This window comes from Polypterus senegalus, chromosome 6 (assembly GCF_016835505.1).
Source record: "Polypterus senegalus isolate Bchr_013 chromosome 6, ASM1683550v1, whole genome shotgun sequence".
Taxonomy (NCBI): Eukaryota; Metazoa; Chordata; class Cladistia; order Polypteriformes; family Polypteridae; genus Polypterus; species Polypterus senegalus.
Window position 1 is genome coordinate 111,881,405 of NC_053159.1, and position 25,866 is coordinate 111,907,270.

Genomic DNA, 25,866 nt, shown 5'->3' on the forward strand with positions numbered 1-25,866 from the left:
AGAATGCCCAGAGAGGGCTGGGGGATCTCGTGGCCTGGAACCCCTGCAGATTTTATTTTTTCTCTCCAGCCGTCTGGAGTTTTTTTTTGTTTTTTCTGTCCTCCCTGGCCATCAGACCTTACTCTTATTCTGTTAATTAGTGTTGTCTTATTTTAATTCTTACTTTGTCTTTTTTTCTCTTTTCTTCATAATGCAAAGCACTTTGAGCTACATTATTTGTATGAAAATGTGCTATATAAATAAATGTTGTTACTGTTGTTGTTATGGCTTCAACAGTGTGTTAATTTTATACCTTAATGCCCAATACTCAAATATTTAAATCCACTCAAAACAGATTAGGTTACTGCACAAGTTTAGTATCCTGTAACTTGTGCAATAGTATTAAGACACACACTACAATGGAACATAATTTAAATAAACAGCAAATATTGATCTGCCACTAATATGGGCCTAAAGTGCATGTAGTAACAGGACAAAGTCTAAAAGACAGTATTGTTAGCACAAATTGTCTACTGCTACTTGTCCAAAGTATTTACATATGCCGATTAGAACAGTTTTAAATTTCATCAGCAGACATGAAGGGCACAGAGCAAGGGGTGAGCATCATAAACAATAAGAAAACGTATAGACTGTGCAATACACTAAATGGGACCATAAAGGGTTGCCAACCAAACTGCCTAATAATAAAGAGACCTACAGTATATCCTCTGTATATTTTAGGGCCTGAACGCAATGCTATTTTAAAAACTCCCATACACACCCCTCAAAACAGACAGTGGGGAACACAACACAAGAATATTTGAAAAAAAAAACTTGACTCCTAATGCTTAGAAAACACAAGTAGGCAATGGCCAAGGAGCACATCATTATCATCAGTGTTCCCGACATAACATGAACATGGACAAGATTGATTCCTGTTTGCCACTGAGTTTTTGTTTCTGGCTCTTCAGCTCTGCTCAGGTAGTTCAGTTTGACAGCATGCTTGTTTGGGCAGATTTGTGGCAGATTAAGTTTAATGTCAGAAAATGTAAAGTATTGCACACCGGAAGTAAAAATGTTAGACTTGAATACACAATGAGAGTAATGAAAATGGAAAGTTCACCTTATGAGAAGAATTTAGCAGTTGTAGTGAAATCTACATTAGCAACTTCCAGACAGTGTTCAGAAGCCATTAAGAAGGCAAACAGAATGTCAGGTTATGCAGTGCCCTGATGTGTGGAGTACAAGTCCAAGGAGGTTATGCTCAAGCTTTATAACGCACTGGTGAGGCCTCATCTGGTGTCCTGATGACAGTTTTGATGACTGTGCTACAAAAAAAGTCATAGAAGTACTATAAAAGTCCAGAGGAGAGCGACTAGGCTCATTCCAGCACTACAGGGGATGAGTGGAGAGGAAAGATTAAAACAACTGAGCATTTTCATTTTAAACAGAAGGAGATTATGGGATGACATGACTGAAGTGTGTACCATTACGAAGGGAATTAGTACAGTGGATCAAGACTATTACTTCAAAATGAGTTCATCAAGAACACAGGGACACAGATGGAAACATGTTAAAGATAAATTTCACATAAACGCTAGGATGTTTTTCTTCACACAGAGAACCCTAGACACATGGAATAAGCTGCCAAGTAGTGTGGTGGACAGTAGGACTTTAGGGACTTTCAAAACTCAATTTGATGTGATTTAAGAAGAATTAAATGGATAGAACTGGTATGTATGTTGGGCTGAATGGCCTGTTCTCATCTAAATTTTCATATATTTTATATCTTCCTATAAATTGTCACACTTGCGATGTCACTTGACTTGACTTGGCTTGTAAGCAAATCTTTAACTATGGGTGCCCATAATAGCAGAACCCATTGGAAATAGGAGAAGACCATTAAAAATGTGTCTGATTTAAAACCAATGTGATGATCAGATTGCTTGAGCTTTGGAATCATCAAAACAAAGCCTCCATTACTTTTAGTGGCCAAGGACAAACAATTAAAAATAAATGAAAGATAATGACAGTGACTTAGTGAACAGCATTTTAGGATCAGACAGATGATGGAAAGGATGACTTAAAAGGATAACTTGAAAGTGGCCACTAATAAATAATCATGGGCAGACTTTGAGAGAGTTTGAAGCCACAGGAGTCACAAAGCTAAACAGTGTTTGTACCAAACATGTTCTTGGTAGGCATTTCTATAATATATCTAGCATCTCGCATGTGAAATTGGTACTCACAGCCTATCAGATTGCTGGGCCAGAGGGAGAACAAATGGACAAATATGCATGTTGATGATGCAGAAGACTGAAACAAAAAAAGAGTTTATATTGATTGATGAGAGCAAGCAACAATTGGGACAGGCATGACTTACCCATGCTTCCCTTGCTCCCTTGTCCTCCCTGGCCATTGAACCTTACTTTATTCTTAGTTAATAAGTATTGCCTAATTTTTATATTATTTCTTTATTCTTTCTTCATCTTGTAAAGCACTTTGAGCTACATCATTTTCATGAAAACATGCTACACAAATAAATGTTGTTATTGTTACACTGTACACACTACACAACTGCCCAGTTTCACTTCATTTGTTCTGATTAACAGTATTCCATTGGATTGTCTGGAACTTGACCTTTATCCTTGTATTTTCAGTTGATGTATTCGGTTCTTGGATCTCAAGTTGGTCAGCTGGAGGGAGACCAATAGTATACCTAAAGAGAGAATACTTCATGTAGACTGAGGTCATCAGTGGAGTTGCTCAAGGGTCTATCCTGGGACCATTACTTTTTCTGATTTACAGTAATGACATACATTCTGATATCATTAGTTATTAAATTTGTAGATTTCAGAAAGAAATCAGAAAGATTTGGACAAGCTTTAGAATTGGGCTGACACTTGGAAAATGAATTTACTATAGAAAAGTGGAAAGTGTTATACGAGGGCAAATGGGACCTTAATTATAAATACAAGAATGGAGACGCTGTCCTTCATGAAACAAGCTCTTAAAATGATTTAGGGGTTTATGTTGACATTAACATTTTTATCATCTAAGTAATGTGCAGCGAATAAAAAGGCAAATAAAATGTTAGATTATATCATTAAAACTGTTGAATACAAATCAAGGGATGTTATGCTTGGCCTATATATTACACTAGTGAGACTGCATCTAGAGGATTGTGTGCAATTCTGGCCACCATGCCACAGAAAAGACACAACAGTCCAGTGCCGTAGAGAGTCACCAGTTGCATCCTAGGACTGAAGGACACTCTTAAGTTGTACTCTGACAGACTCCGAGAATTAAATCTGTTTAGTCTTGAGCGGATGAGACTGCATTGGGACTTAATCTGGGTCTTCTCAAAGACATTGATAAAGTAGATCCAGCAGAATTCTTTCAACTAAAAATGTAAATGTAAATTAAAGGGAAGTGAATTTAGGACTGAAGCTAGAAAGCACTTACAGTTAGGTCCATAAATATTTGGACAGAGACAACTTTTTTCTAATTTTGGTTCTGTACATTACCACAATGAATTTTAAATGAAACAACTCAGATGCAGTTGAAGTGCAGACTTTCAGCTTTAATTCAGTGGGTTGAACAAAAAGATAGCATAAAAATGTGAGGGAACTAAAATATTTTTTTAACACAATCCCTTCATTTCAGGGGCTCAAACGTAATTGGACAATTGACTCAAAGGCTATTTCATGGGCAGGTGTGGGCAAGTCCGTTGTTATGTCATTATCAATTAAACAGATAAAAGGCCTGGAGTTGATCTGAGGTGTGGTGCTTGCATGTGGAAGATTTTGCTGTGAACAGACAACATGCGGTCAAAGGAGCTCTCCATGCAGGTGAAAGAAGCCAAACAGAAAAAACCCATCCGAGAAATTGCTACAATATTAAGAGTGTCAAAATCTACAGTTTGGTACATCCTGAGAAAGAAAGCAAGCACTGGTGAACTCAGCAACACAAAAAGACCTGGACGTCCATGGAAGACAACAGTGGTGGATGATCGCAGAATCATTTCCATGGTGAAGAGAAACCCCTTCACAACAGCCAACCAAGTGAACAACACTCTCCAGGGGGTAGGCGCATCGATATCCAAGTCTACCATAAAGAGAAGACTGCATGGCAGTAAATACAGAGGTGCACTGCAATGTGCAAGCCACTCATAAGCCTCAAGAATAGAAAGACTAGATTGGACTTTGCAAAAGAACATCTAAAAAAGCCAGCACAATTCTGGAAAAACATTTTTTGGACAGATGAAACCAAGATCAACCTCTACCAGAATGATGGCAAGAAAAAAGTATGGAGAAGGCGTGGAACAGCTCATTATGCAAAGCATACCACATCATCTGTAAAACACGATGGAGGCAGTGTGATGGCTTGGGCATTCATGGCTGCCAGTGGCACTGGGACACTAGTGTTTATTGATGATATGACACAGGACAGAAGCAGCCGAATGAATTCGGAGGTGTTCAGAGACATACTGTCTGCTCAAATCCAGCTAAATGCAGTCAAATTGCTTGGGCGGCGTTTCATGATACAGATGGACAATGACCCAAAACCTACAGCCAAAGCAACCCTGGAGTTTATTAAAGCAAACAAGTGGAAATGTTTTGAATAGTCAAGTCAGTCACCTGATCTTAACCCAATTTAGCATGCATTTCACTTGTTGACGACTAAACTTCGGACAGAAAGGCCCACAAACAAACAGCAACTGAAAGCTACTGCAGTAAAGGCCTGGTAGAGAATTAAAAAGGAGGAAACCCAGCATCTGGTGATGTCCATGAGTTCAAGACTTCAGGCTGTCATTGCCAGCAAAGGGTTTTCAACCAAGTATTAGAAATGAACATTTTATTTCCAGTTATTTAATTTGTCCAATTACTTTTGAGCCTCTGAAATAAAGGGATTGTGTTAAAAAATACTTTAGTTGCCTCACATTTTTATGCAATCTTTTTGTTCAACCCACTGAATTAAAGCTGAAAGTCTGCACTTCAACTGCATCTGAGTTGTTTCATTTAAAATTCATTGTGGTAATGTACAGAACCAAAATTAGAAAAAAGTTGCCTCTGCCCAAATACTGTATTTATATTATCTATCCAAAGAGTTGTGGAATTCCAAAACAAACTACTGAGCCGTACAATTGAATCAGAAACCTTCACTACCTTTAAGAAGTATCTGAATGAGATATTGGGACAGCTTAGCTATTAGCTAAACAAAAGAGCTTAAAGACTGAATGCTTTCCTCTCATTTGTCAGAATTCTTATGTTCTAACCTCTTCACACAGAGAAACAACCAGCACAAGGCAAAACCCAGGGGAGTTCACATAAACTCACACACACTGGGCTGAGTTAGATTTGCCAGGCAGCAGAGACTACATTCAGAAACTGAAGTACCCAAAAGAAGGAAACAAAAAAATGGAAAAGCAATAAACTTGTGTTTTTTACCAAATAGTTAATATTTTACTTAGTGTTTGTGTATCACTTTTAAGCCAACAAACCAAGCAGCCTCCTCATTCAACCTTTATCTATTTCAACTATGTCAGTTAATCATTTCTTATCCATTAGTATAAGGGAGTTTGTGAAACCAACAGAAGTCAGAAAGGATGAAAAAAGCTTTTTCTTTTATAATTTTAATCAGCTACAAGTGATACTGTAAGTGCAACAGAATTCAAACCATCATTTCCAAATTGAGAAAACAGTTCTGCTGCAGAAATGTTTTATCAGACTAGCGTACTTTGCTTTCTCATTTTTGGAGCCAACACTTGTGATGCCAGAGCTGGTAAGTGTGATTTTTGCTAATGTTTCTGTTATAATGATGTGCTGACAAGGTGTTGGCTCAAACCCATAACACTGCATGTTTAGGGTTTCCTTATTTTAATCTGCCTTTTGGCAACCAATGTGGAAAACATGTGGCTCTAAGAATTTTTACTGTACTAGGAGGCTTCGCCCCCTGCACGCTTCGCTCGCCAACCCCCGTGTTTGGTTTTCCGGATACACACTTTTAAGATTTTTTTTTTCTTTGAATTGTTGCTATTTCATTAGTTTCACTTTTATTTCAGAACTTCAGTAAAAACAATATTTGGAATCTTTCAAATCCCAACATGCTGAATCTTTTAAATGAGGTCCGTGAGACATGTGCTTAATGACTTTCTACCATAATTCAGGATAGGTTTCTTTCTCTGTTTGGAATTTCAGCACAGACAAAGCGATCTACATCATCAGCAGTTCATAATTTATTTTGCAAAGTAACCAATAAATGCATGTGAGGTAAACCACATTTTTTAAATTCTCTGACTTAAACTTCAAAGCTTTAAAATTTACGTACTTCTGACATATCACCTATGTCCATATATTTGATCTCTATTCGCCTTTTCGTTATTTCTCTGAGTAATAATTTCTCTTTGTTTGCGCTAATGCAATGTTTACTTTCTTTGTTTAGACACTGTCGTTTTTTCTGTTTTTATATTCTGTATATCGCTCTGCATGTGTATCGCGCCTACGTTTTTTTTGAGTCTTCTAAATTCCTGTTTTCATTATCTCTAACCTGTTCTGCATGTGTTTGGCCTCCTTATTTTATAACCTCTTTATGACATTTTACTTTGTTTTCTAATCTGTCTTTTAATTCTGACCTTGCTTTGTCCTGCTTTTTTTTCCAATGACACCTGGTCCGTGGTGAATATTTTCCCTTTTTCGAGTAATAATTTCCTTTTGTTTGCGCTACTGCGATCTTTACTTTCTTTTTTTTGATACTTTATAATTTTCCTTTTCATATTCTTTAACTTTCTTCACATGTGTATTGCGCCAACATTTTTTTGGGCCTTTTGAATTCCACTGCTTTCATAATCTCTAACCTGCTCTGCATGTGCATAGCGCCAACTTTTGTGAACGTCTTTATGAAGTTCTACTTTGTCTTTTACTCTTTGTCTTTTAATTCTGAGCCCGATTGGACCTGCTTTTTTTCAATTCCGCTTGTTCCGGGCTGATTACCTTATTTTCTGAATTTGCACCTAGATTATTCTTTTTCTTTGTTGCATTTTTTTCTTTCCTACGCTTTTAAGTCACTTTTCTCTGCACTGCTCTTTCTTCTTTGCTTAGTCGTCGACGTTTCATTTATAATGTATTGTCCTTATATGCTTTATATGCACTGGGAGCCCTGCATCTGTGTGTGCTCAAAGCCTTTACACAACTGAGTGTTTTGCTGCCCATGGTCTTATTTGATATTGGTTGTAAGTAGGGCATATCTTGCAAGAATCTCATGTTCTACGTTCCTGCAAGACAGTCCTGGGTCAATTTCTTGGCACAAAGTCTCATGTTTAAGGTCCCCGCAAGAAGCTCCGTAGCCAAACTATTTCATCTCACGGGTCTTTTAAGTGTCTTCCGTGATCTTCTCATCTACCTAGTCTTTCTCTCCCAGGATTCTTTTTTATAATAGAGATATGTAAATCACTTTATAAACACATTACATAAAAGGAAAGATTGACCAGCAGTATATTATTTGTCAAGAAGAAGTGAGATAACTAAATTTTTAATTAAAAAAATTGTAAAAAATCAGTGTGAGAAGTGGAGCCAAAACCATTTGAATGTTGCAGAATTGTACATAGATGGCATGGAGGCCTACTGGTGACAGTGTCACACTCCTTATTTTGACACATGGCTAATATGTAGTCTGACACTTCTTACTGTACCTCTGTGTATTTCATGAGGATACTTAATTTTCCTCCTGCATCCCTAGGGTTAATTAGAGACTGTAAACTAGTCCAGCGTGAAAACAAACCCCACGTGAAATATGATACTTCAGTATTGCTGTTAAAGTCTGGAACCTGCTTGCTTACTTGGGCAGGGTGAGTTTTCTTTATCTCCAAACTTGTACTTACTGACTTGGACATTGCGGATTTGGCTTGAATAGTGTATGGAATCCATTTATTTGAAGGATGTTTTTTTCTACATCCTTTAATCAATTTCTCTATCTTTTGACTTAAGATATTAAGATGCTCCAAAATAATTTACACTACCAACATACTAAACAATTTCAGATTTTCAGATGAATCCATCACTGCATTGCCAGCCATACAGTACCACAGTATTAAAGTTGTAAAATGTCCAAGTGGTCGCTCACCTTACCTATGCCAAGGAATGGCCATGACTTGTATCATTCATAATGAACAGTGCATTGTGCTGATGACCACAAGTGACATTTATAAATGGACAACTTGGTCACTTCAGTGCATGTCATAGGTTAAAATATTCCTTCAGCTGTCACTGAGTTTGTCTGCACTTTACTGTAGCTTAAAGCTTTTATAGAATACAGTCAACATGGGAACACATTCTACTGTTTGGAGATTCTTGTAACACGACATAGTGCAAGTATAAGTTCTTTCAGATTTGTACAAACACCCTATCAGCTGTGTCTTGGCTGTTATTTTACATACAAAACAGCTGTCCATTGCTGTATTGCTTACACATCCATATTACAAAATGCATTCTGAATTCCAACTAGCTTTCTCAAAGTAAGCCATAATTATAAATGTCCTATTAAAAAATCTTATTATGCTCCAGCATCACATGGTTTGAAATTGATTGGTTAATTACTTAGCGACCTAAGTTTTGTACAAATTCATTAATCTCTGTAGTAAACCAAATAAAGCCCATTACCACTCAGTTTTATCATACAGTGAAAGTTACACAGGTTTGCCTTGGCGGATATTTGCCTTTCTATTTCTTATTTAATATGGAGAAGAGCATGGCAGTTGGTTGCATGTTGATTATCACATGCAAGCATGAATTTTACTGTATTCTGTATACACGGCAATAAAGCCCCTAAAAACTGAGAATCGGTGTTTTCAGGTCTTCAATGAAAATGTAAAGTTAGATAAAGGATTCCTGAGGTAACAAAAAATGCAGACTTTATCTAACAAACCATTGTGTTTCAGCCAGAGGATTTTCCCTGGCTCAAGGATGCTCTTTACTTTTTGTGCAGTTTTTCAAACATTATTTTTTGTATTATGTTATTAACTCTGTTTTTGGTTTTGTGTTTTCCTGTGTTATATTTATGTAATATTGTTTTATTTAGTAATTATTTTGCTACTGCATTTTGCATTATATTAAGAATATATATACTGTATATATAAACAGTGGTGTGAAAAACTATTTGCCCCCTTAATTATTTTGCTACTGCATTTTGCATTATATTAAGAATATATATACTGTATATATAAACAGTGGTGTGAAAAACTATTTGCCCCCTTCCTGATTTCTTATTCTTTTGCATGTTTGTCACACAAAATGTTTCTGATCACCAAACACATTTAACCATTAGTCAAATATAACATAAGTAAACACAAAATGCAGTTTTTAAATGATGGCTTTTATTATTTAAGGAGAAAAAAAATCCAAACCTACATGGCCCTGTGTGAAAAAGTAATTGCCCCCTGAACCTAATAACTGGTTGGGCCACCCTTAGCAGCAATAACTGCAATCAAGCGCTTTGTATAACTTGCAATGAGTCTTTTACAGCCTGGAGGAATTTTGGCCCACACATCTTTGCAGAATTGTTGTAATTCAGCTTTATTTGAGGGTTTTCTAGCATGAAACGCCTTTTTAAGGTCATGCCATAGCCTCTCAATTGGATTCAGGTCAGGACTTTGACTAGGCCACTCCAAAGTCTTCATTTTGTTTTTCTTCAGCCATTCAGAGGTGGATTTGCTGGTGTGTTTTGGGTCATTGTCCTGTTGCAGCACCCAAGATCGCTTCAGCTTGAGTTGACGAACAGATGGCCGGACATTCTCCTTCAGGATTTTTTAGTAGACAGTAGAATTCATGGTTCCATCTATCACAACAAGCCTTCCAGGTCCTGAAGCAGCAAAACAACCCCAGACCATCACACTACCACCACCATATTTTACTGTTGGTATGATGTTCTTTTCTGAAATGCTGTGTTCCTTTTATGCCAGATGTAACGGGACATTTGCCTTCTAAAAGTTCAACTTTTGTCTCATCAGTCCACAAGGTATTTTCCCAAAAGTCTTGGCAATCATTGAGATGTTTCTTAGCAAAATTGAGACGAGCCCTAATGTTCTTTTGCTTAACAGTGGTTTGCATCTTGGAAATCTGCCATGCAGGCCGTTTTTGCCCAGTCTCTTTCTTATGGTGGAGTCGTGAACACTGACCTTAATTGAGGCAAGTTTGGCCTGCAGTTCTTTAGACGTTGTCCTGGGGTCTTTGTGACCTCTCGGATGAGTCGCCTCTGCGCCTTGGGGTAATTTTGGTCGGCCGCCACTCCTGGGAAGGTTCACCACTGTTCCATGTTTTTGCCATTTGTGGATAATGGCTCTCACTGTGGTTCGAAAGCTTTAGAAATGGCTTTATAACCTTTACCAGACAGACAGATCTCAATTACTTCTGTTCTCGTTTGTTCCTGAATTTCTTTGAATCTTGGCATGATGTCTAGCTTTTGAGGTGCTTTTGGTCTACTTCTCTGTGTCAGGCAGCTCCTATTTAAGTGATTTCTTGATTGAAACAGGTGTGGCAGTAATCAGGCCTGGGGTGGCTACGGAAATTGAACTCAGGTGTGATACACCACAGTTAGGTTATTTTTTAACAAGGGGGCAATTACTTTTTCACACAGGGTCGTGTAGGTTTGGATTTTTTTCCTCCCTAAATAAAACAAAACCATCATTTAAAAACTGCATTTTGTGTTTACTTGTGTTATATTTGACTAATGGTTAAATGTGTTTGATGATCAGAAACATTTTGTGTGACAAACATGCAAAAGAATAAGAAATCAGGAAGGAGGGATTTGGTCTCGTCCGATGCGAGAGAGTCTGAAGTGGAGCTCCGCTAGCAGTGGTGCTATTTTTCATATTATTTGCTTATTATTCTGAGATATCCTGTATTTATTCAACCCGAGAGGGACGCTACAGTATATGTAAACACATATAAACATGGCCAACAAGAAGGGGGGTCCGAAAGAATCGAAGACTAAAGCTACATCCAAGCTGCGATCAGCAAGCCCTAGTTCGAGATACGGCCTCTCAGAGACAGACCTGGATCAGATGGGCGAAAGTACAGACTCCTCGGGACCACGGTCCGCTACATCGCCGGCTGAGAGCGAAAAGGGGAGCGAAGGTGCGATCGTGAGTGCAGATGTGGATAGCTCGCCAATTGGAGAGGATTACCTGAAACTGGAAAAGGCCGGGAGGTCCGCGGCTTCAGTTACGCAATTACGCGGGACTGGAGCAGCGGGACACCGCTTCAGCAGAGTCTGCTGCTTCATCTACGTACAAGAAGGCACATTTGAGCTATCTGAACTGAAAGTGTTGCTCGCTGAGCTCACGCAAGATATAAAGAAAAGCGAGAAGGCTAATGAGAAAGCAACGGCAAAGGCACTTGAGAGACTGAAACAGGAATTAAACAGGAGATGAAACAGGCCAATGAATGTCTGCGACAGGAAATCCAACAGGAAATCCAACAGGCAAATGAAAGGCTGCGTCAAGAGGTACAACTTGAACTTCGACAGGTGCTGGGTAAAATTGAAGAGCGCATTGAGAAAAACTCGGTTAAACTGAGCACGCTTGCTGATCAATTGGAGCATCTTAGTGAGACATTCACGAATCGGATCGAAATAGCCGAACATCTAGCTGCCAGTGCCGAGGAAAGAGCAGTAAATGTCAGTTCGGAATGTAAAAAACTCGGAGAAAAACTTGGAGACAGACTGGCTGCTTTAGAAGATGGGAATAGAAGGTATAATGTCAGAATTGAAGGCCTGCCGGAGAATCGAGAAAGTTTAAACCCTGTGAAATTCGCAACTGAACTTTTTTCTAAAATAATCGGGGGCGACTTTAAAGCAGAATCTGAGATAGCAGCGCTTATCACAGCGCGGATCAAACACCGTCAGACCCCGACCAAGATCTTTTATAGTTCGTTTTGAACGATTATCATTTAAGTTAGAGGTGATGGAACTCCTCAGAAAAAAGGAAGATATTATATATGAAAATAGCCACATTCGCGTCTTCCCTGACTTCTCTCCAGCAACAGCTATCAAACGCGCCTTCTATAATATTAAACAGCTGCTACGGCAAGCCAATGTCAAATACGGCCTCCTGTATCCGCAAAACTGAAAGTGGAATGGCAGGGTCATTTCTATGTTTTCGCTAGCAAGGAGGAGGCAGAAAATGAATTAAGAAAGCTGATCCCGGGACTATTCTGATACATAATTGTGAGTCATGGCGGTAAATGATAAAGCTAGGATTAATAATCTACTGTCTGATCTATTTGTTTTTAAAATACGGGTTTTTATCAGCATATATTCTCATATTCTTATATTATTATTACTTACTTATTACTTATCATTACTTAGTATTACTAGGGCGCTAAATGTTTATGTTTTATTGTGCTTAATTACGTTTTCCTCCTCTTTTTCTTTTCTAATTATTTCATGTGTACCCTAAATGAGACTGTTCAATATCATACCCTTGGTTTGCTGTTATTGCTATTACTGCATTAAGACTTGTTATGCTTGTTTTGGACACATCTTTAACACCATCACCTGGGTTTATTATCTGGGGATATCATCTTAATGCACTAAAATTGATGAAGATTATATATATATATATATATATATTAAGTGCAAAATTCTTTTCTTTTTTTTTTTTCTTTTCCTCTTTTAAAGACTATATTGGTAACAGATATCTCTATCTTTTAACCTTAAAGCGCCACTGCATGGGGGCTTGATGTGCTTTGGACGTGCTCTGTCTCTGGGTATGTCAGAGGACTGGGACTGCATGAAGTGGGTTTTAGCCTCACCTGGGGAGGCAAAAGGGAGGGTGGGGGTTAAGGGGAAGAGAAAGAGAGCAGGCTTGATCTATATCTAATCTATCATCTCAATCTTTATAATTATAACTATCAACGTAATAATAAGCTGCATGGCAACAACTCTTGGGGGAATAGGAAATTAAGACCTAAACTATTTCACTTCCAGTTAAGACTATAATATGACACCAAAAACTCAGAATCAGTGTCTCCATGATGGGACAGTTAACTTCGTAAGCTGGAATGTTAAAGGCCTGAATCACGAATTAAAGAGAAAGAAAGTACTTTCTCACCTAACAGGTCTAAATGCTAAAATAGTATTTTTACAGGAAACCCACTTACTAAGTAAGGATCAGTTCCGCTGCAAAAGACTGGACTGGCCAAATGTTCCATTCTAGTTTTACAAAGAAAACTAGAGGGGTGGGAATTCTCATACATAGAACAGTACCATTTGTAGCATCAGATGTAGTATTGGATCCTGAAGGGAGATATGTGATGGTCATGGGAGACTTATCTAACTGTAAAATGATTTTGATAAATGTTTATGCACCTAATGTTGATGATAAGGAATTTATACAAAATTTATTTGCATCCATTCCCAATCTGAACACTCATAAACTTATAATGGCTGGGGACTTTAATTGTGTTCTAAATCCACTTTTAGATAAGACTTCCTCCACAGGGGAACGCAACTAACACCGCAAAGATAATTACAAAGTTTATAACTGATCACAACTTATCAGATCCCTGGAGGTTTTAAACCCAAATTCAAGAACATATTCTTTCTACTCACCAGTACATCATTGCTACTCAAGGATTGATTACTTCTTTATAGATAATAACTTCTTGCCTAAGATTAAATCTTGTAAATACGATGCTATTGTTATTTCAGACCATGCTCCGATGATCTTGGAGCTGAAATTACTAAGCCCCATACACTCACCCCAGATGGCGCCTCAATCCGCTTCTATTAGCTGACGAGAATTGTACTGAATTTATATCCAAACAAATTGAATTCTTTCTAGAGACAAATACATCCCCTGAGATCTCTGCAGGAATACTCTGGGAAACTCTTAAGGCCTTCTTAAGAGGACAGATTATCTCATATCTTTCCCACAGAAATAAATCCGAAGCGAAGAAAGTAGCAGAGATAAAAGCGAAATTACTAAAATAGATGAAGAACATGCCAGACTACCAAGCGAGACTCTACATAAGAGGAGGCAGGCTCTACATTCAGAATTAAACCTCTTGACAACTAAAGAAACCGAACAACTAATTTACAAATCCAGACATCATTATTATGAACATGGAGAGAAAGCTAATAAGCTTTTAGCAACAAATTCACAAGCAAGATGTACAACGCAATCTCGTAATTACTAACACGAACGGAGATAAAATCATCGAACACAAAAATATAATGTACACTTTTAGAGACTACTATAAATCCCTATATACTACTGAGTTTAAAGAAGACAATATACAATCTAATGCATTTCTGGATAAATTACAGATACCACAAATTGACGCTTTTAGTGTGGAGGAACTCGATAAACCTCTGTCATTATCAGAATTACTGGATGCTATAAAGTCACTCCAAGGTGGAAAAGCAGCAGGCCCTGACGGCTACCCTGCAGAGTTTTACAAGAAATTCTCCGCTCAGCTAGCTCCCTCCTATTAGCAACATTTACAGAAGCCAGAGATAACCAATCTCTTCCACAAACCTTTCGCCAAGCACTAATCACTGTCTTTCCAAAACAAAATAAGGACTTATTACAATGTGCATCATACAGACCAATTTCACTTCTGAATAACGACGTTAAAATACTCTCTAAAATCATAGCTAGAAGGATGGAGAAAGTGCTCCCTCAGTAATATCACAAGACCAAACTGGATTTATTAGGGGCCGACACTTATCTTCAAATCTTCGACGCCTGTTTAATGTAATATACTCACCAACTAAATCAAACACCCCAGAAATATTATTATCATTGGATGCAGAAAAGCATTCGACATGATTGAATGGAAATACCTTTTACTATTTTGGAGAAGTTTGGGTTTGGCCCAACATTTGTGCATGGATTAAATTACTGTATACTAACCCAGAAGCTTCAGTTTGCATCAATAACATTTGCTCAGACTACTTTAAACTAGAACGTGGCACAAGACAAGGATGCCCTTTGTCACCACTGCTGTTTGCAATTGCCATTGAACCACTGGCAATACATTGTCGAAATACTGATCAGATAAAGGGGATTAGCAGAGAAGGACTGGAACAGAAAATCTCATTATATGCAGATGACATGGTACTGTATATATCGGACCCAGAAAATTCTGTGCCTGCAGTCTTAGCAGCACTCACAGAATTTCAAAAGCTCTCTGGTCTCAGAATTAATCTGAATAAAAGTGTACTCTTTCCGTGAATTCGCAAGCATATAATATTAGATTAGACACCCTTCCTTTTATCATTGCAGAACAGTTTAAATACCTCGGGTTAACATCACAAGTAAACATAAAGCTCTTTATCAACAAAATTTCGTCGTCTGCATGGAAAAAATTAAACAAGACTTGCATAGATGGTCAACCCTTCATCTCACACTAGCTGGAAGAATTAACACTGTTAAGATGAATATTCTTCCTAAGCTCCTTTTTATTTCAAAACATACCAATATACATTAATAAATCGTTCTTTAAGCAATTAGATTCAACAATAACCTCATTTATTTGGAATTCTAAACATCCACGCATCAAAAGAGCGACCCTACAAAGACAAAAGGCAGAAGGCGGCATGGCTCTACCTAACTTCCAGTTTTATTACTGGGCGCAAATATACAGTCGATAAGAACCTGGACACAAATAGAAGAACATACACAGGCATGGACCGCAATAGAAGTAAAATCCTGCAGTACTTCTTTGTATTCCTTGCTTTGTGCTCCAATAAACACACGTTATCGGCAATACACTAATAACCCAATTGTGCTCCACTCACTTAGAATCTGGAACCAATGTAGAAAGCATTTTAAGACGGAGAAGCTTCTTTCTGTGGCACCCTGCAAAAGAACCACCTCTTTCAACCCTCACAAACATATGCAGTTTTAATATCTGGAAAAATTTGGAATTAACTTGCTTAGAGATCTTTATATAGACAACGTCTTTGCATCCTATGAACAATTACATTCCAAATTTAACATTCCAGCTACAAATTTCTTTCACTATCTTCAAATCAGGAACTTTGTTAAACAGAACCTTCCAGATTTTCCTCATCTTGCACCCTCATCCACGCTGGAAAAATTATTGCTCAATTTCAAGGAGTTAGACTCCATCTCTACAATATATAAAATCCTTTTACAATCCCTTCCTTTCAAAGATCCAAGAGGACACTGGGAAAATGACCTCTCAATTAATATATCAGAAAAGGAGTGGAAAGTAGCAATGCAGAGAATTCACTCAAGCTCCATATGCAAAGCATACAATTATACAACTCAAAATTATATATCGAGCACATCTGTCTCGACTAAAACTCTCCAAAATGTTTCCAGGGCATGATCCAACCTGCGAACGTTGCAACCAAGCCCCAGCCTCACTAGGTCACATGTTCTGGGCCTGCTCCAAATTAACATTATTCTGGACAAATAATTTTAATTACCTCTCAGACAGTCTTGGACTCACAATCCCTCCTAACCCATTAACAGCTGTGTTTGGGGTTCTTCCAGAGGGTCTTAAAGTGGAGAAAGACAAACAAATTGTGATTGCATTCACTACACTGTTGGCACGCAGACTTATTCTGATAAACTGGAAGAACCCAAACTCTCCTCTTTAAGTCAGTGGGAAACTGATGTGTTATATTATTTAAAATTGGAAAAATCAAATACTCAGTTAGAGGATCTGTGCAGACTTTTTCAAAACATGGCAGGATCTAATCAGTAATATTTTGAAATGATTTTATAAAGCACAGAGAATTTGTTGATTTAGGTATTTTTAAAAGCCTTAAATTTTACACCGCTTGGCTTGCTCTCTCTCTCAAGGGTGGGGATCGATTTGTTCTTAGCATAATTCTTTTTTTTGTAAAAACTTGATTGCTATGTATTGATTGTAATAAAATTAATAAATAAAAAAAAAAAAAAAAAAGAAAATCAGGAAGGAGGCAAATAGTTTTTCACACCACTGTATACTATATATATATATATATATATATATATATTCATAGCATCTGTAGTCTAGGTCTCGATCTGATTATATGGGTGGTTACCTACCATTTAACGCATGTGGTTGGTCTGCCAGTCTGTAAACATCCGCCCTGGGCCCTCTCAGTTGCGAGAAGCAGATCATAGAATGTTACATAGTTTACTGTTAAATAATGCAAAGAGTACATGACACGTGTTTCGCCCTTATTTGGACTCATCAGGCATACACACTCCACTGCACCCCTCATGGGGATCGAACCTCGGACGTCAGCAACAAAGACACTTTACGCTGCGCCATGAAATGTGGTTTGTTTATCTGACAGCCGGGAGATCGGAGCAATTACATTCATAGAATCTGTAGTCTGAGTCTCGATCTGATAAGGGCAAAACACGTGTCGTGTACTTTTTGCATTATTTGACAGTAAACTATGTAACATTCTATGATCTGCTTCTCGCAACTGAGAGGGCCCATGGTGGATGTTTGCAGACTGGCAGACCAACCACATGCGTTACCTGGAAGGTAACCACCCATACAATCAGATCGAGACTCAGACTACAGATGCTATGAATGTAATTACTCCAATCTCTAAGCTGTCAAATAAACGAACTACACGCTGTGGCACAGTGTAAAGGGACTTCGTCTCTGATGCTGAAGTCCGAGGTTCGATCCCCGTGAGGGGTGCAGTGGAGTGTGTATGCCTGATGAGCCCAAATAAGGGTGAAACACTATGTAATATATATATACATGTCCTAGCTGTCACCCGCGGCTGCACCCACATAGTAGTGAAAAAGGACAAACTTTAAAAATCAATAAAAAAATGTAAAAAAAATTAATAATTTGTATTGAGAAGAATTTATATTGTTAGCTGTTGTATCCGAGGGCCTCTTGATATACAGTATTTTTGGTTTTGCTGTCAGAGGCAATAATGTAGCTGTGATCTTTTTGCCAAAAATGTAAAAAGTTGGGAAGGTATGTCTGGCCAAGCTGAAGATAGGTGCGCTCCAACATTAAACAATGCCACTGAATCTGATTGTGTTCAGTTCTGATGGGAGAGCATCCCCTGCATCGGGAGAACAGCAAATGGCCGTGATACCTCTAAAGCAAACGTAGTTGTGATCTCTCTCTCAAAAACGTCAAACATTACTCCTTAACGATCTCTAGATGATAATGTCTGCTGAACAAACAGGTATTACTAGCTAAGCGGAGGCAAGGTACTCTCCAACACATTGAATGGAGGTTGGCGTGTGAGTGAGGAGGGCCCTACCTGGCTCCCTACTCCTGAGGTCCCACCTCCCTCCCCCTCCCCTCGGCCCCGTAGCCTTGGATTTATGCAAATAAATTGGTGCTGCAACCAAACTATGACGCTTAGCGCGATGAGAGAAGTTGCATAATCAACGGAATGTTCAAGTAAATTATAGAAAAAAAAACTGATCAAAATTTGTTAAGCAGTTCTCTCGTGAAAAGCGGACAGACATACAGACAGAGAGACATTGGAAAATTCGAAAATAAGACCTACTCCGAAAATAAGCCCTAGCATGATTTTCAGGCTGCTTGTAATATAAGCCCTACCCCAAAAATAAGCCCTAGTCTAGATTGTCAGCTGAAAAGTAAGGTGACTAAGGCCAGGTTTATACTTCATGCGATGCGACGCGTGTGCCCGAAACATCCAATAAATTCCGAGGACACCTTGCCACAATATCTCTGAAAAGGAGGTTTAATGATTAAATCCTTCAATTTGGGGATGTGCCCATTCCAGCAGCATCAGAGCAAGACAGAAACAAAATTCCTGGACGGGGGAATCAGCTCATCGCAACAAGGTGAACACAAGCACACACACACACACACACACACTGGCATCATTGTAGCTTCACTAAATCCCCAATTCTTCATGTCTTTGGATGTAAAACTGAGCACACTGTGGAAACCCACCAGGAAAACATGCAAACTCCAGGCAGGGATCACAAGGGACGTGACTCCCTGCGAGACAGCAGCGATACCACTCTGCCACCGTGTCATCCCTTATGTGTAATTATTAGCAGTATTCATTATTTAAACAAAGTTAATGATTTATCTGTAAAATATAATATACATATTTTAATGCAGTATATCATGACAGTGATATCAAGTATAAATCTAAGAATTGTAAATGTGCAGAGAACTGGAATATCATAAATTTAATGTGTTCTGTGTGGTGATCTATTGCTGCTGTCAGATCAGGAGGAATCCCCAGAAGCGCATAGTGATTTAACAACTGCTTAGGTTTTAAGATGATGTTTACGACGGTCTGCTTTAATGATAAACTACGAGGTTAATGTGGACATTTCGAGGTTAAAGCTGAAATTTTTACTTTAATCATAAAATAGACATTTTCATTATGTCCTTATTTTTTTCTCTGTGGCTCAAATACGCTGCTGTACTTTCTGATTGTATTGTGAAGGTGCAACAAAAAAATGACGGCACAGAAGATGGTATGTGAGACTTTTAAAATGTATCGTGTCATTACTTTGGGGAATATGCGACGCTTGAATATAAAAGTACCACAAATGCATTTGTATGTCAGCATTTTGCTTCACCACATCAAACCATTCATCAAACATCGAAGTGCGCACCTCGATCCTGTAGAATCCTAAAAGCGGCTGATGCAGCAAGAAATTCAGGCTGGAATTCAGTGTTTGAATGTGGAGAGTTATGACGATATTCCAGAAGAAGATGACATGACTGTATTTGGATAAATGTATATTGTTGTACATGAATAAATATAAGACATCCCCTGAAAATAAGCCATAGTGCATCTTTTGGAGCAAAAATTAATATAAGACTTTTAGTCTTAGTTATTTTCGGTGAAACACGGTATATAAATATACAGTATATATACTAGGGGGTTTTGCCCCCTGCTCGCTTCACTCGCCAACCCCCGTGTTTGGTTTTCCGGATACACATAATATTCGACATTAATATGACAATTGAATCTTTTTAGCAAATACGGGGTATATGGTACAATCATTGATTTATCGATCATCACAATTTTTCCATATTTCTTTCCGTGATAAGTGTGTTGTTCATGATGATTATCTCTTCTGCGATAATCTGGAAAGCGAGCCTTAGTCATATCTGTTGTTTGAACGAAAGCTTTTGGAATTTTTTTTAAACACTTTCTTTCTTTTGAGTCCCAACATGCTGAATCTTTTAAATGAGGTCCGTGAGACATGTGTTTAATGACTTTATACCGTAATTCAGGATAGGTTTCTCTGTTTGGAATTTCAGCACAGACAAAACGATCTCTACATCATCAGCAGTTAATAATTTCTTTTGCAAAGTAACCAATAAATGCATGTGCGGTAAACCTCATTTTTGAAATTCGATCGTGTAAATGTATGCTCGGATTTGACCGAACACCATTTCGAGTTCTTTCAATAAAATTAAGACTTTCTGATAAAACAAAATAAAGAAGAAACGATTAGCTTCGACTTTTAGATACGCATTAATAATGTAATGTTGTGTTAGATATTGAGATGACAGAAGTGGGTTAAATACATTGGAATGTATCGCTAATTTTGCCCTGAAATATTGTGTTGGTGTTATTCGTTTTTCTGAATTTGTGTTTCATATTGTATGACCATCCTGTTTCTCCATCTGGAAAAAACAAAGGAAAGAGTAATGGATCGGAATGTGGGGAATTATTAGGCAGAAATGTTGATTCATGTTTTGCTTCTGGATAAACAGGAATATCTACTCTGTTTTGATATCTCCATCTTTCGTAACTATTATCGCTAATAAGTTGTCACATGTTGGTTTATTATATATGCGTGTGTGGTCTTTCTGATTCATACAGAAATCCAAGAAAGCCTCTTTGTCCGTGTTTTGCAGATAAATTTTGTGTAAAGTGCGATACTTTTGGACATCTGGATTTGCATCCAGTATTGGCTGTATAATTTCTAATACGTCCGATCGTTTAACTCTTTCGATTCTATGTTGCATCGCTTCTCTATGATCAAAAATATACACCTGACCAAATTGTTGTTTCTTGGAAATTAAACTTGTCGTTGCTTTAATTGTTGCTGGACCATAGATTCTCATAGCGTATGGTTCATTCTTGTGTAAATCTATGTCTTGAGCATTGAATAATGCGAATACGAAAAGATTATTGTAGACTCGGATATTTTGCCTGTAGTGTTTGTGGATTTCACTTTCCCCAAACATCAAATCTTTTAATTCTCTTGGATACACCTCCTTTATTGTGTATAAACACTACTTTTCCCCGATGGCAACACGAATTAGACAATCTCTGACTTAAACTCCAAAGCCTTACAATATTTGCATACTTCTGACATATCACCTATTTCCATATATTTGATCTCTATTCGCCTTTCCATTATTTCTCTGAGTAATAATTTCTCTTTGTTTGCGCTAATGCGATCTTTACTTTGGCTTTCATAATCTCTAACCTGCTCTGCATGTTTTTGAATGTCTTTAGGAAGTTCTACTTTGTCTTTTAGTCTGTGTCTTTTATTTCTGAGCCGAATTGGACCTGCTTTTTTTTTTATTCAACTTGTTCCAGGCTGATTATTACTTTCCTTATTTTCTGAATTTGCTCATAGATTATTGTTTCTTTTTTGCATTTTTTTCTCTCCAACGATTTTGGGACTCTTTTCTCTGTGCTGCTCTTTCTTCTTCGATTATTCATTGACAATTCATCTATAACATATTGTCCTTATATGCTTTATATGCGCTGAGAGCCCTGGATTACACGACAGAGTATTTTGCTGCCCATGGTCTTATTTGATATTGGTTGTAAGTAAGGCGTGTCTTGCAAGAATCTCATGTTCTATGTCCCTGCGAGACAGTCCTGGGTCAATCTCTTGGCACCAAGTCTCATTTTTAAGGTCCCCGCAAGACGCTCCATGGCCAATCTCTTTTGTCTCACAGGTCTTTTAAGTGTGTTCCGTGAAGATCACGTTTTGTCTCCCTAGTCTCTCCCTCCCAAGATTTTTTTTTATAATTGAGAGATATCTATACTAATAAAAGGCAAAGCCCTCACTGACTGACTGACTGACTCACTCACTCACTCATCACTAATTCTCCAACTTTCCATGTAGGTAGAAGGCTAAAATTTGGCAGGCTCATTCCTTACAGGTTACTTACAAATGTTAAGCAGGTTTAATTTCGAAATTCTACGTGTAACTGTCATAACTGAATCCTATTTACGTACATATATACGTCCATAGCCTGCAACTCGGTCGCCGTGTAAGGCGGAGTTGCATCCCCCATCACCACGCCTCCCACGTAATTGACTGCCTGCCCATATAAGGCCGTCCGTCAGCAGCAATCCAAGATGTGAGAAAACAGTTAAAAGGAGGCGTGTCAGACATCGTGGTACATTTTCTGATGCAGCTAGGCGAAAACAACTTTGTGACGCTGCTGCCAAATACTCCCAGAAAAATCCACAAGTTAATAGACACGCTGTCACTAAATACTCGCAGGCAAATCCACAAGTTCATAGAGACGCTGCCACTAAATACTCGCGGGCTAATCCATAAGCTCATACAGACTCTGTCGCTAAATACTCGCAGGCAATTCCACAAGTTCATAGACATGCTGCCGCTAAATATTCGCAGGCAAATCCACAAGTTAATACCAGGAATGCCTGTTAAACATCTTAGATTCACGAGTAGCGATTTGGGTGCTGAGATGTCTATTGAGGTGATCACCATCGATCAAAGAACTGTCACTTACCAAGTGGTTTCCATGCCCGGAGATAATGCCTGCTTTTTCCATTCTCTGTGTTACATATTGCATGGCCATATCAGGCTCAATCTTGATATCTGGAGGAACATTGTGTCTTATGTATTGAATGACTGGGACAGGTTCAAGGTGTGGACAGATGACGGTACAGGAGATAATTATACTACACAGGGGCACTATAAGAGTGAAATGCTGAAGCCCTTCACCAATGCTTCTGCATGTGAGTTGATGGCTGCTGCTAAATTGTTTGGTTGTCGCTTTCAAGTGTACCGAAATGGCCAAATATTTTACACATTTGGACAACCACCAATGCCTCTTAAACATCTTAGATTCACAGGTGACGATTTCAGTAGTGGACACTTTGATGTTTATGAATGTTTAAACTCTCAAAAGCTGGATGCAAAGTTATCGATGAAACCGGTTGTATGCTTATAACGCTTGACAGATGCCGAACGTCACTTCAACACAAGTCCTGCAAATACTAACGTAATTTAAACAAACCATGAAACTCAAACTGATTATGACAGCAGCAATCCAAGCTGTGAGAAAACAGTAAAAAGGAGGCATGTCAGACGTCGTGGCACATTTTCTGATGCAGCTAGACAAAAACAACTTTGTGACGCTGCCGCCAAATAATTGCAGAAAAATCCACAAGTTAATAGAGATGCTGTCGCTAAATACTCGCGGAAAAATCCACAAGTTAATAGACACACTGTCGCTAAATACTCGCAAGCAATTCTACAACTTAATAGAGATGCTGCCGCTAAATACTCGCAGGCAAATTCACAACTCCATAGAGACACTGTCGCTAAATACTCGCAGGTGATTCCACAAGTTCATAGACACGCTGCCGCTAAATATTCGCAGGCAAATTCACAAGTTAATACCGGGAATGCCTGTTAAACATCTTAGATTCACGAGTAGCGATTTGGGTAGTGAACACTTCGATGAATGAAACCTGTTATCTTACAACGGTTGACAAATACGGAATGTAACTTGAACACAACACGTCTTCCAAATACAAACCTGATTGAAAGAAATAATGATAATCAAATCCTTGATGACAGCAACACTCATAACAGTGACAAAACAATTACATTGACAATCGTGTTACGTTATTTTTAAAATGTTTCCTTTTCTTTTTCATAACTTCTTTAACACACTACTTCTCCTCTACGAAGCGCGGGTATTTTGCTAGTAGACATATAAAATCCAATGTCTGTCTGTGGCTTCTCTCATCGCGCTATGTATCATTGTTCGGTTGTGGTACCAATTTATTTGCACGAATCCGAGAAACACGCAGTGGGTTGAGGGAAGGGTGGCAGGGCCCTCCTCTCTTATGCGCCAGCCTTGGGGTGTTCCTTACCTCAGCTTAAATAGCAAACAAAAGAACAAGAGGTTTTTTCTATAATTTGCTAAAAACTTTACAACTTCTCTTATTGCGCTAAGAATCATAGTTCGCTTGCAAGAATGATATATTCACGCTAATCCTAGACAGAGGCTGAGGGCCGAGGGGAGAGGGAAATGTGACGTCAGGAGTAGGGAGCTGGGTAGGGCCATCCTCACTGTCCTGTTTCACTACTACGTGGGTGGGGCCATGGGGTGGTGGTTAGCATATATATATGTGTTATCTGCCCTGTCTCCTTTGCTTGGAGCCAAAGAAGGCTTGGCCACCTGATGATACAGCTGGGAGACTGCCCAAGTTGTATAAAAGAAACTGGTTGGTTGTTGTTCGAGATTCAAAGTTGTTTGTGATTTTTATGCTCATTTGGATTAACTGGTTTTGAACTTCTTGTTTAAAGATATGGGTTTGTGGATATATTGGATTTGTTTGCTTTAGGTAAACTTTTTTTCTCCTCTTTTTCCTTCTTATTTCTTTTTATGATTCCTGATTTCTTTTTGTTTGTCCTTTAGACCACAATTTTTACTTCTAATAGGGCATTTTGGGCCTAAGCAGGCTGGGAGCCTAGCATTTAAATTGAGGTTAGGCTGCTATATGTATGGGTTATCTAGTGGGCCCATACCTTAAATAAGAGCAGGATTAACCTTTGGTGTTGTTTTGAGGTCTGCTCCACATTTTCAGCATTATGTATATCAGGAATTAGAACAATAAACATTGTTGTCTGATGCCAACTGGAAATGTGTGAAAAAGCAATAGCCCCCTGCAGTTAAAGAGATATATAGTAATTGCCCCAATGCAGTTAAGGGGTATTAAGAGTCAGTTGATTGAATACAGCCAGTCTTGCTTAATACACAATGCCAACAGAGTCAAGTTGCTAACAAATCCACTGAACAAACACATAATGTCACAGCCAATATGAATCCTTGATGGCATCAGAAAAAGCTAATATTTCTCAGTCTGTAAAGGGCTACAGAACCATTTCTAATGCTCTGGGACTTCACAAATCCATAATGACAGCCAGAGCCTCTAAATGGAAAAATCTTCAACTGAATCTACCCAAAAGTGTCTGTAGCTGCTAGTGACTAAGTCCGGATGAAGCACAGGTCAAACGCACATCAAAAGAAATCTCTCAGTCCAAAGGTTTGCTTTTAAAGATTTAGTGAAAATTTAAAGGAAACAGTCCACACAAAAATAAAGAAAAAAGGTTGTCACACACGTAGAATAAAAGGCAAAATAAATGGGACAAAATGTGTCTTTTATAAACTTAGCTTTTCTTGTCAAACCTCAGTTGTTTCTATACTTAAATACACTATACTTCGCCTTCAGTATTCTCTAAACATACAACACTGCTTGTTCAATACAGCATGTTAAGGCACGGTTTAAAACTGTGTGCCCTCCATGCCTTTAACATGGCAAGGCAGATCACTAACTGAGACTAACCTATAATCAGAGAGGCTAGAAACAGAATATACCAATTCAATTCAACTCACAGGGGCTGTAAGAATCTCCCATAGACTATGCACTAATATATAGGCAAAAATTTAATATAACTTCGATAACTATCAAATGGCTCTTACAGTGTCTGATCCTCAATAAGTACTCCAAGGGTATAGAGTATAATCGTTCAAGAGCTTACAAAGGATCCTAAAAAATTCAAGGAAGCACAGGGATCCCTTGTCTAAGTGAAGATTAGTGTTCATGACTCGACAATAACATGCAAACATGCACTTGGAAAAATGGGCTTCACTT

At 38.3% G+C, this 25,866-nt stretch overlaps 1 protein-coding gene across 1 annotated transcript in view; it reads left to right on the forward strand.

Annotated features, from left to right (window-relative positions):
• Positions 1–5,535: 5,535 nt before the first annotated feature.
• Positions 5,536–25,866, forward strand: part of LOC120531405 (intelectin-1a-like) — a 44,728-nt gene continuing 24,397 nt past the window's right edge. Inside the window, exon 1 of the mRNA XM_039756793.1 lies at positions 5,536–5,763. Within this exon, the coding sequence (XP_039612727.1) occupies positions 5,697–5,763 (67 nt within the window). The 5' untranslated portion in view covers positions 5,536–5,696. The remainder of the gene's footprint in view (positions 5,764–25,866) is intronic.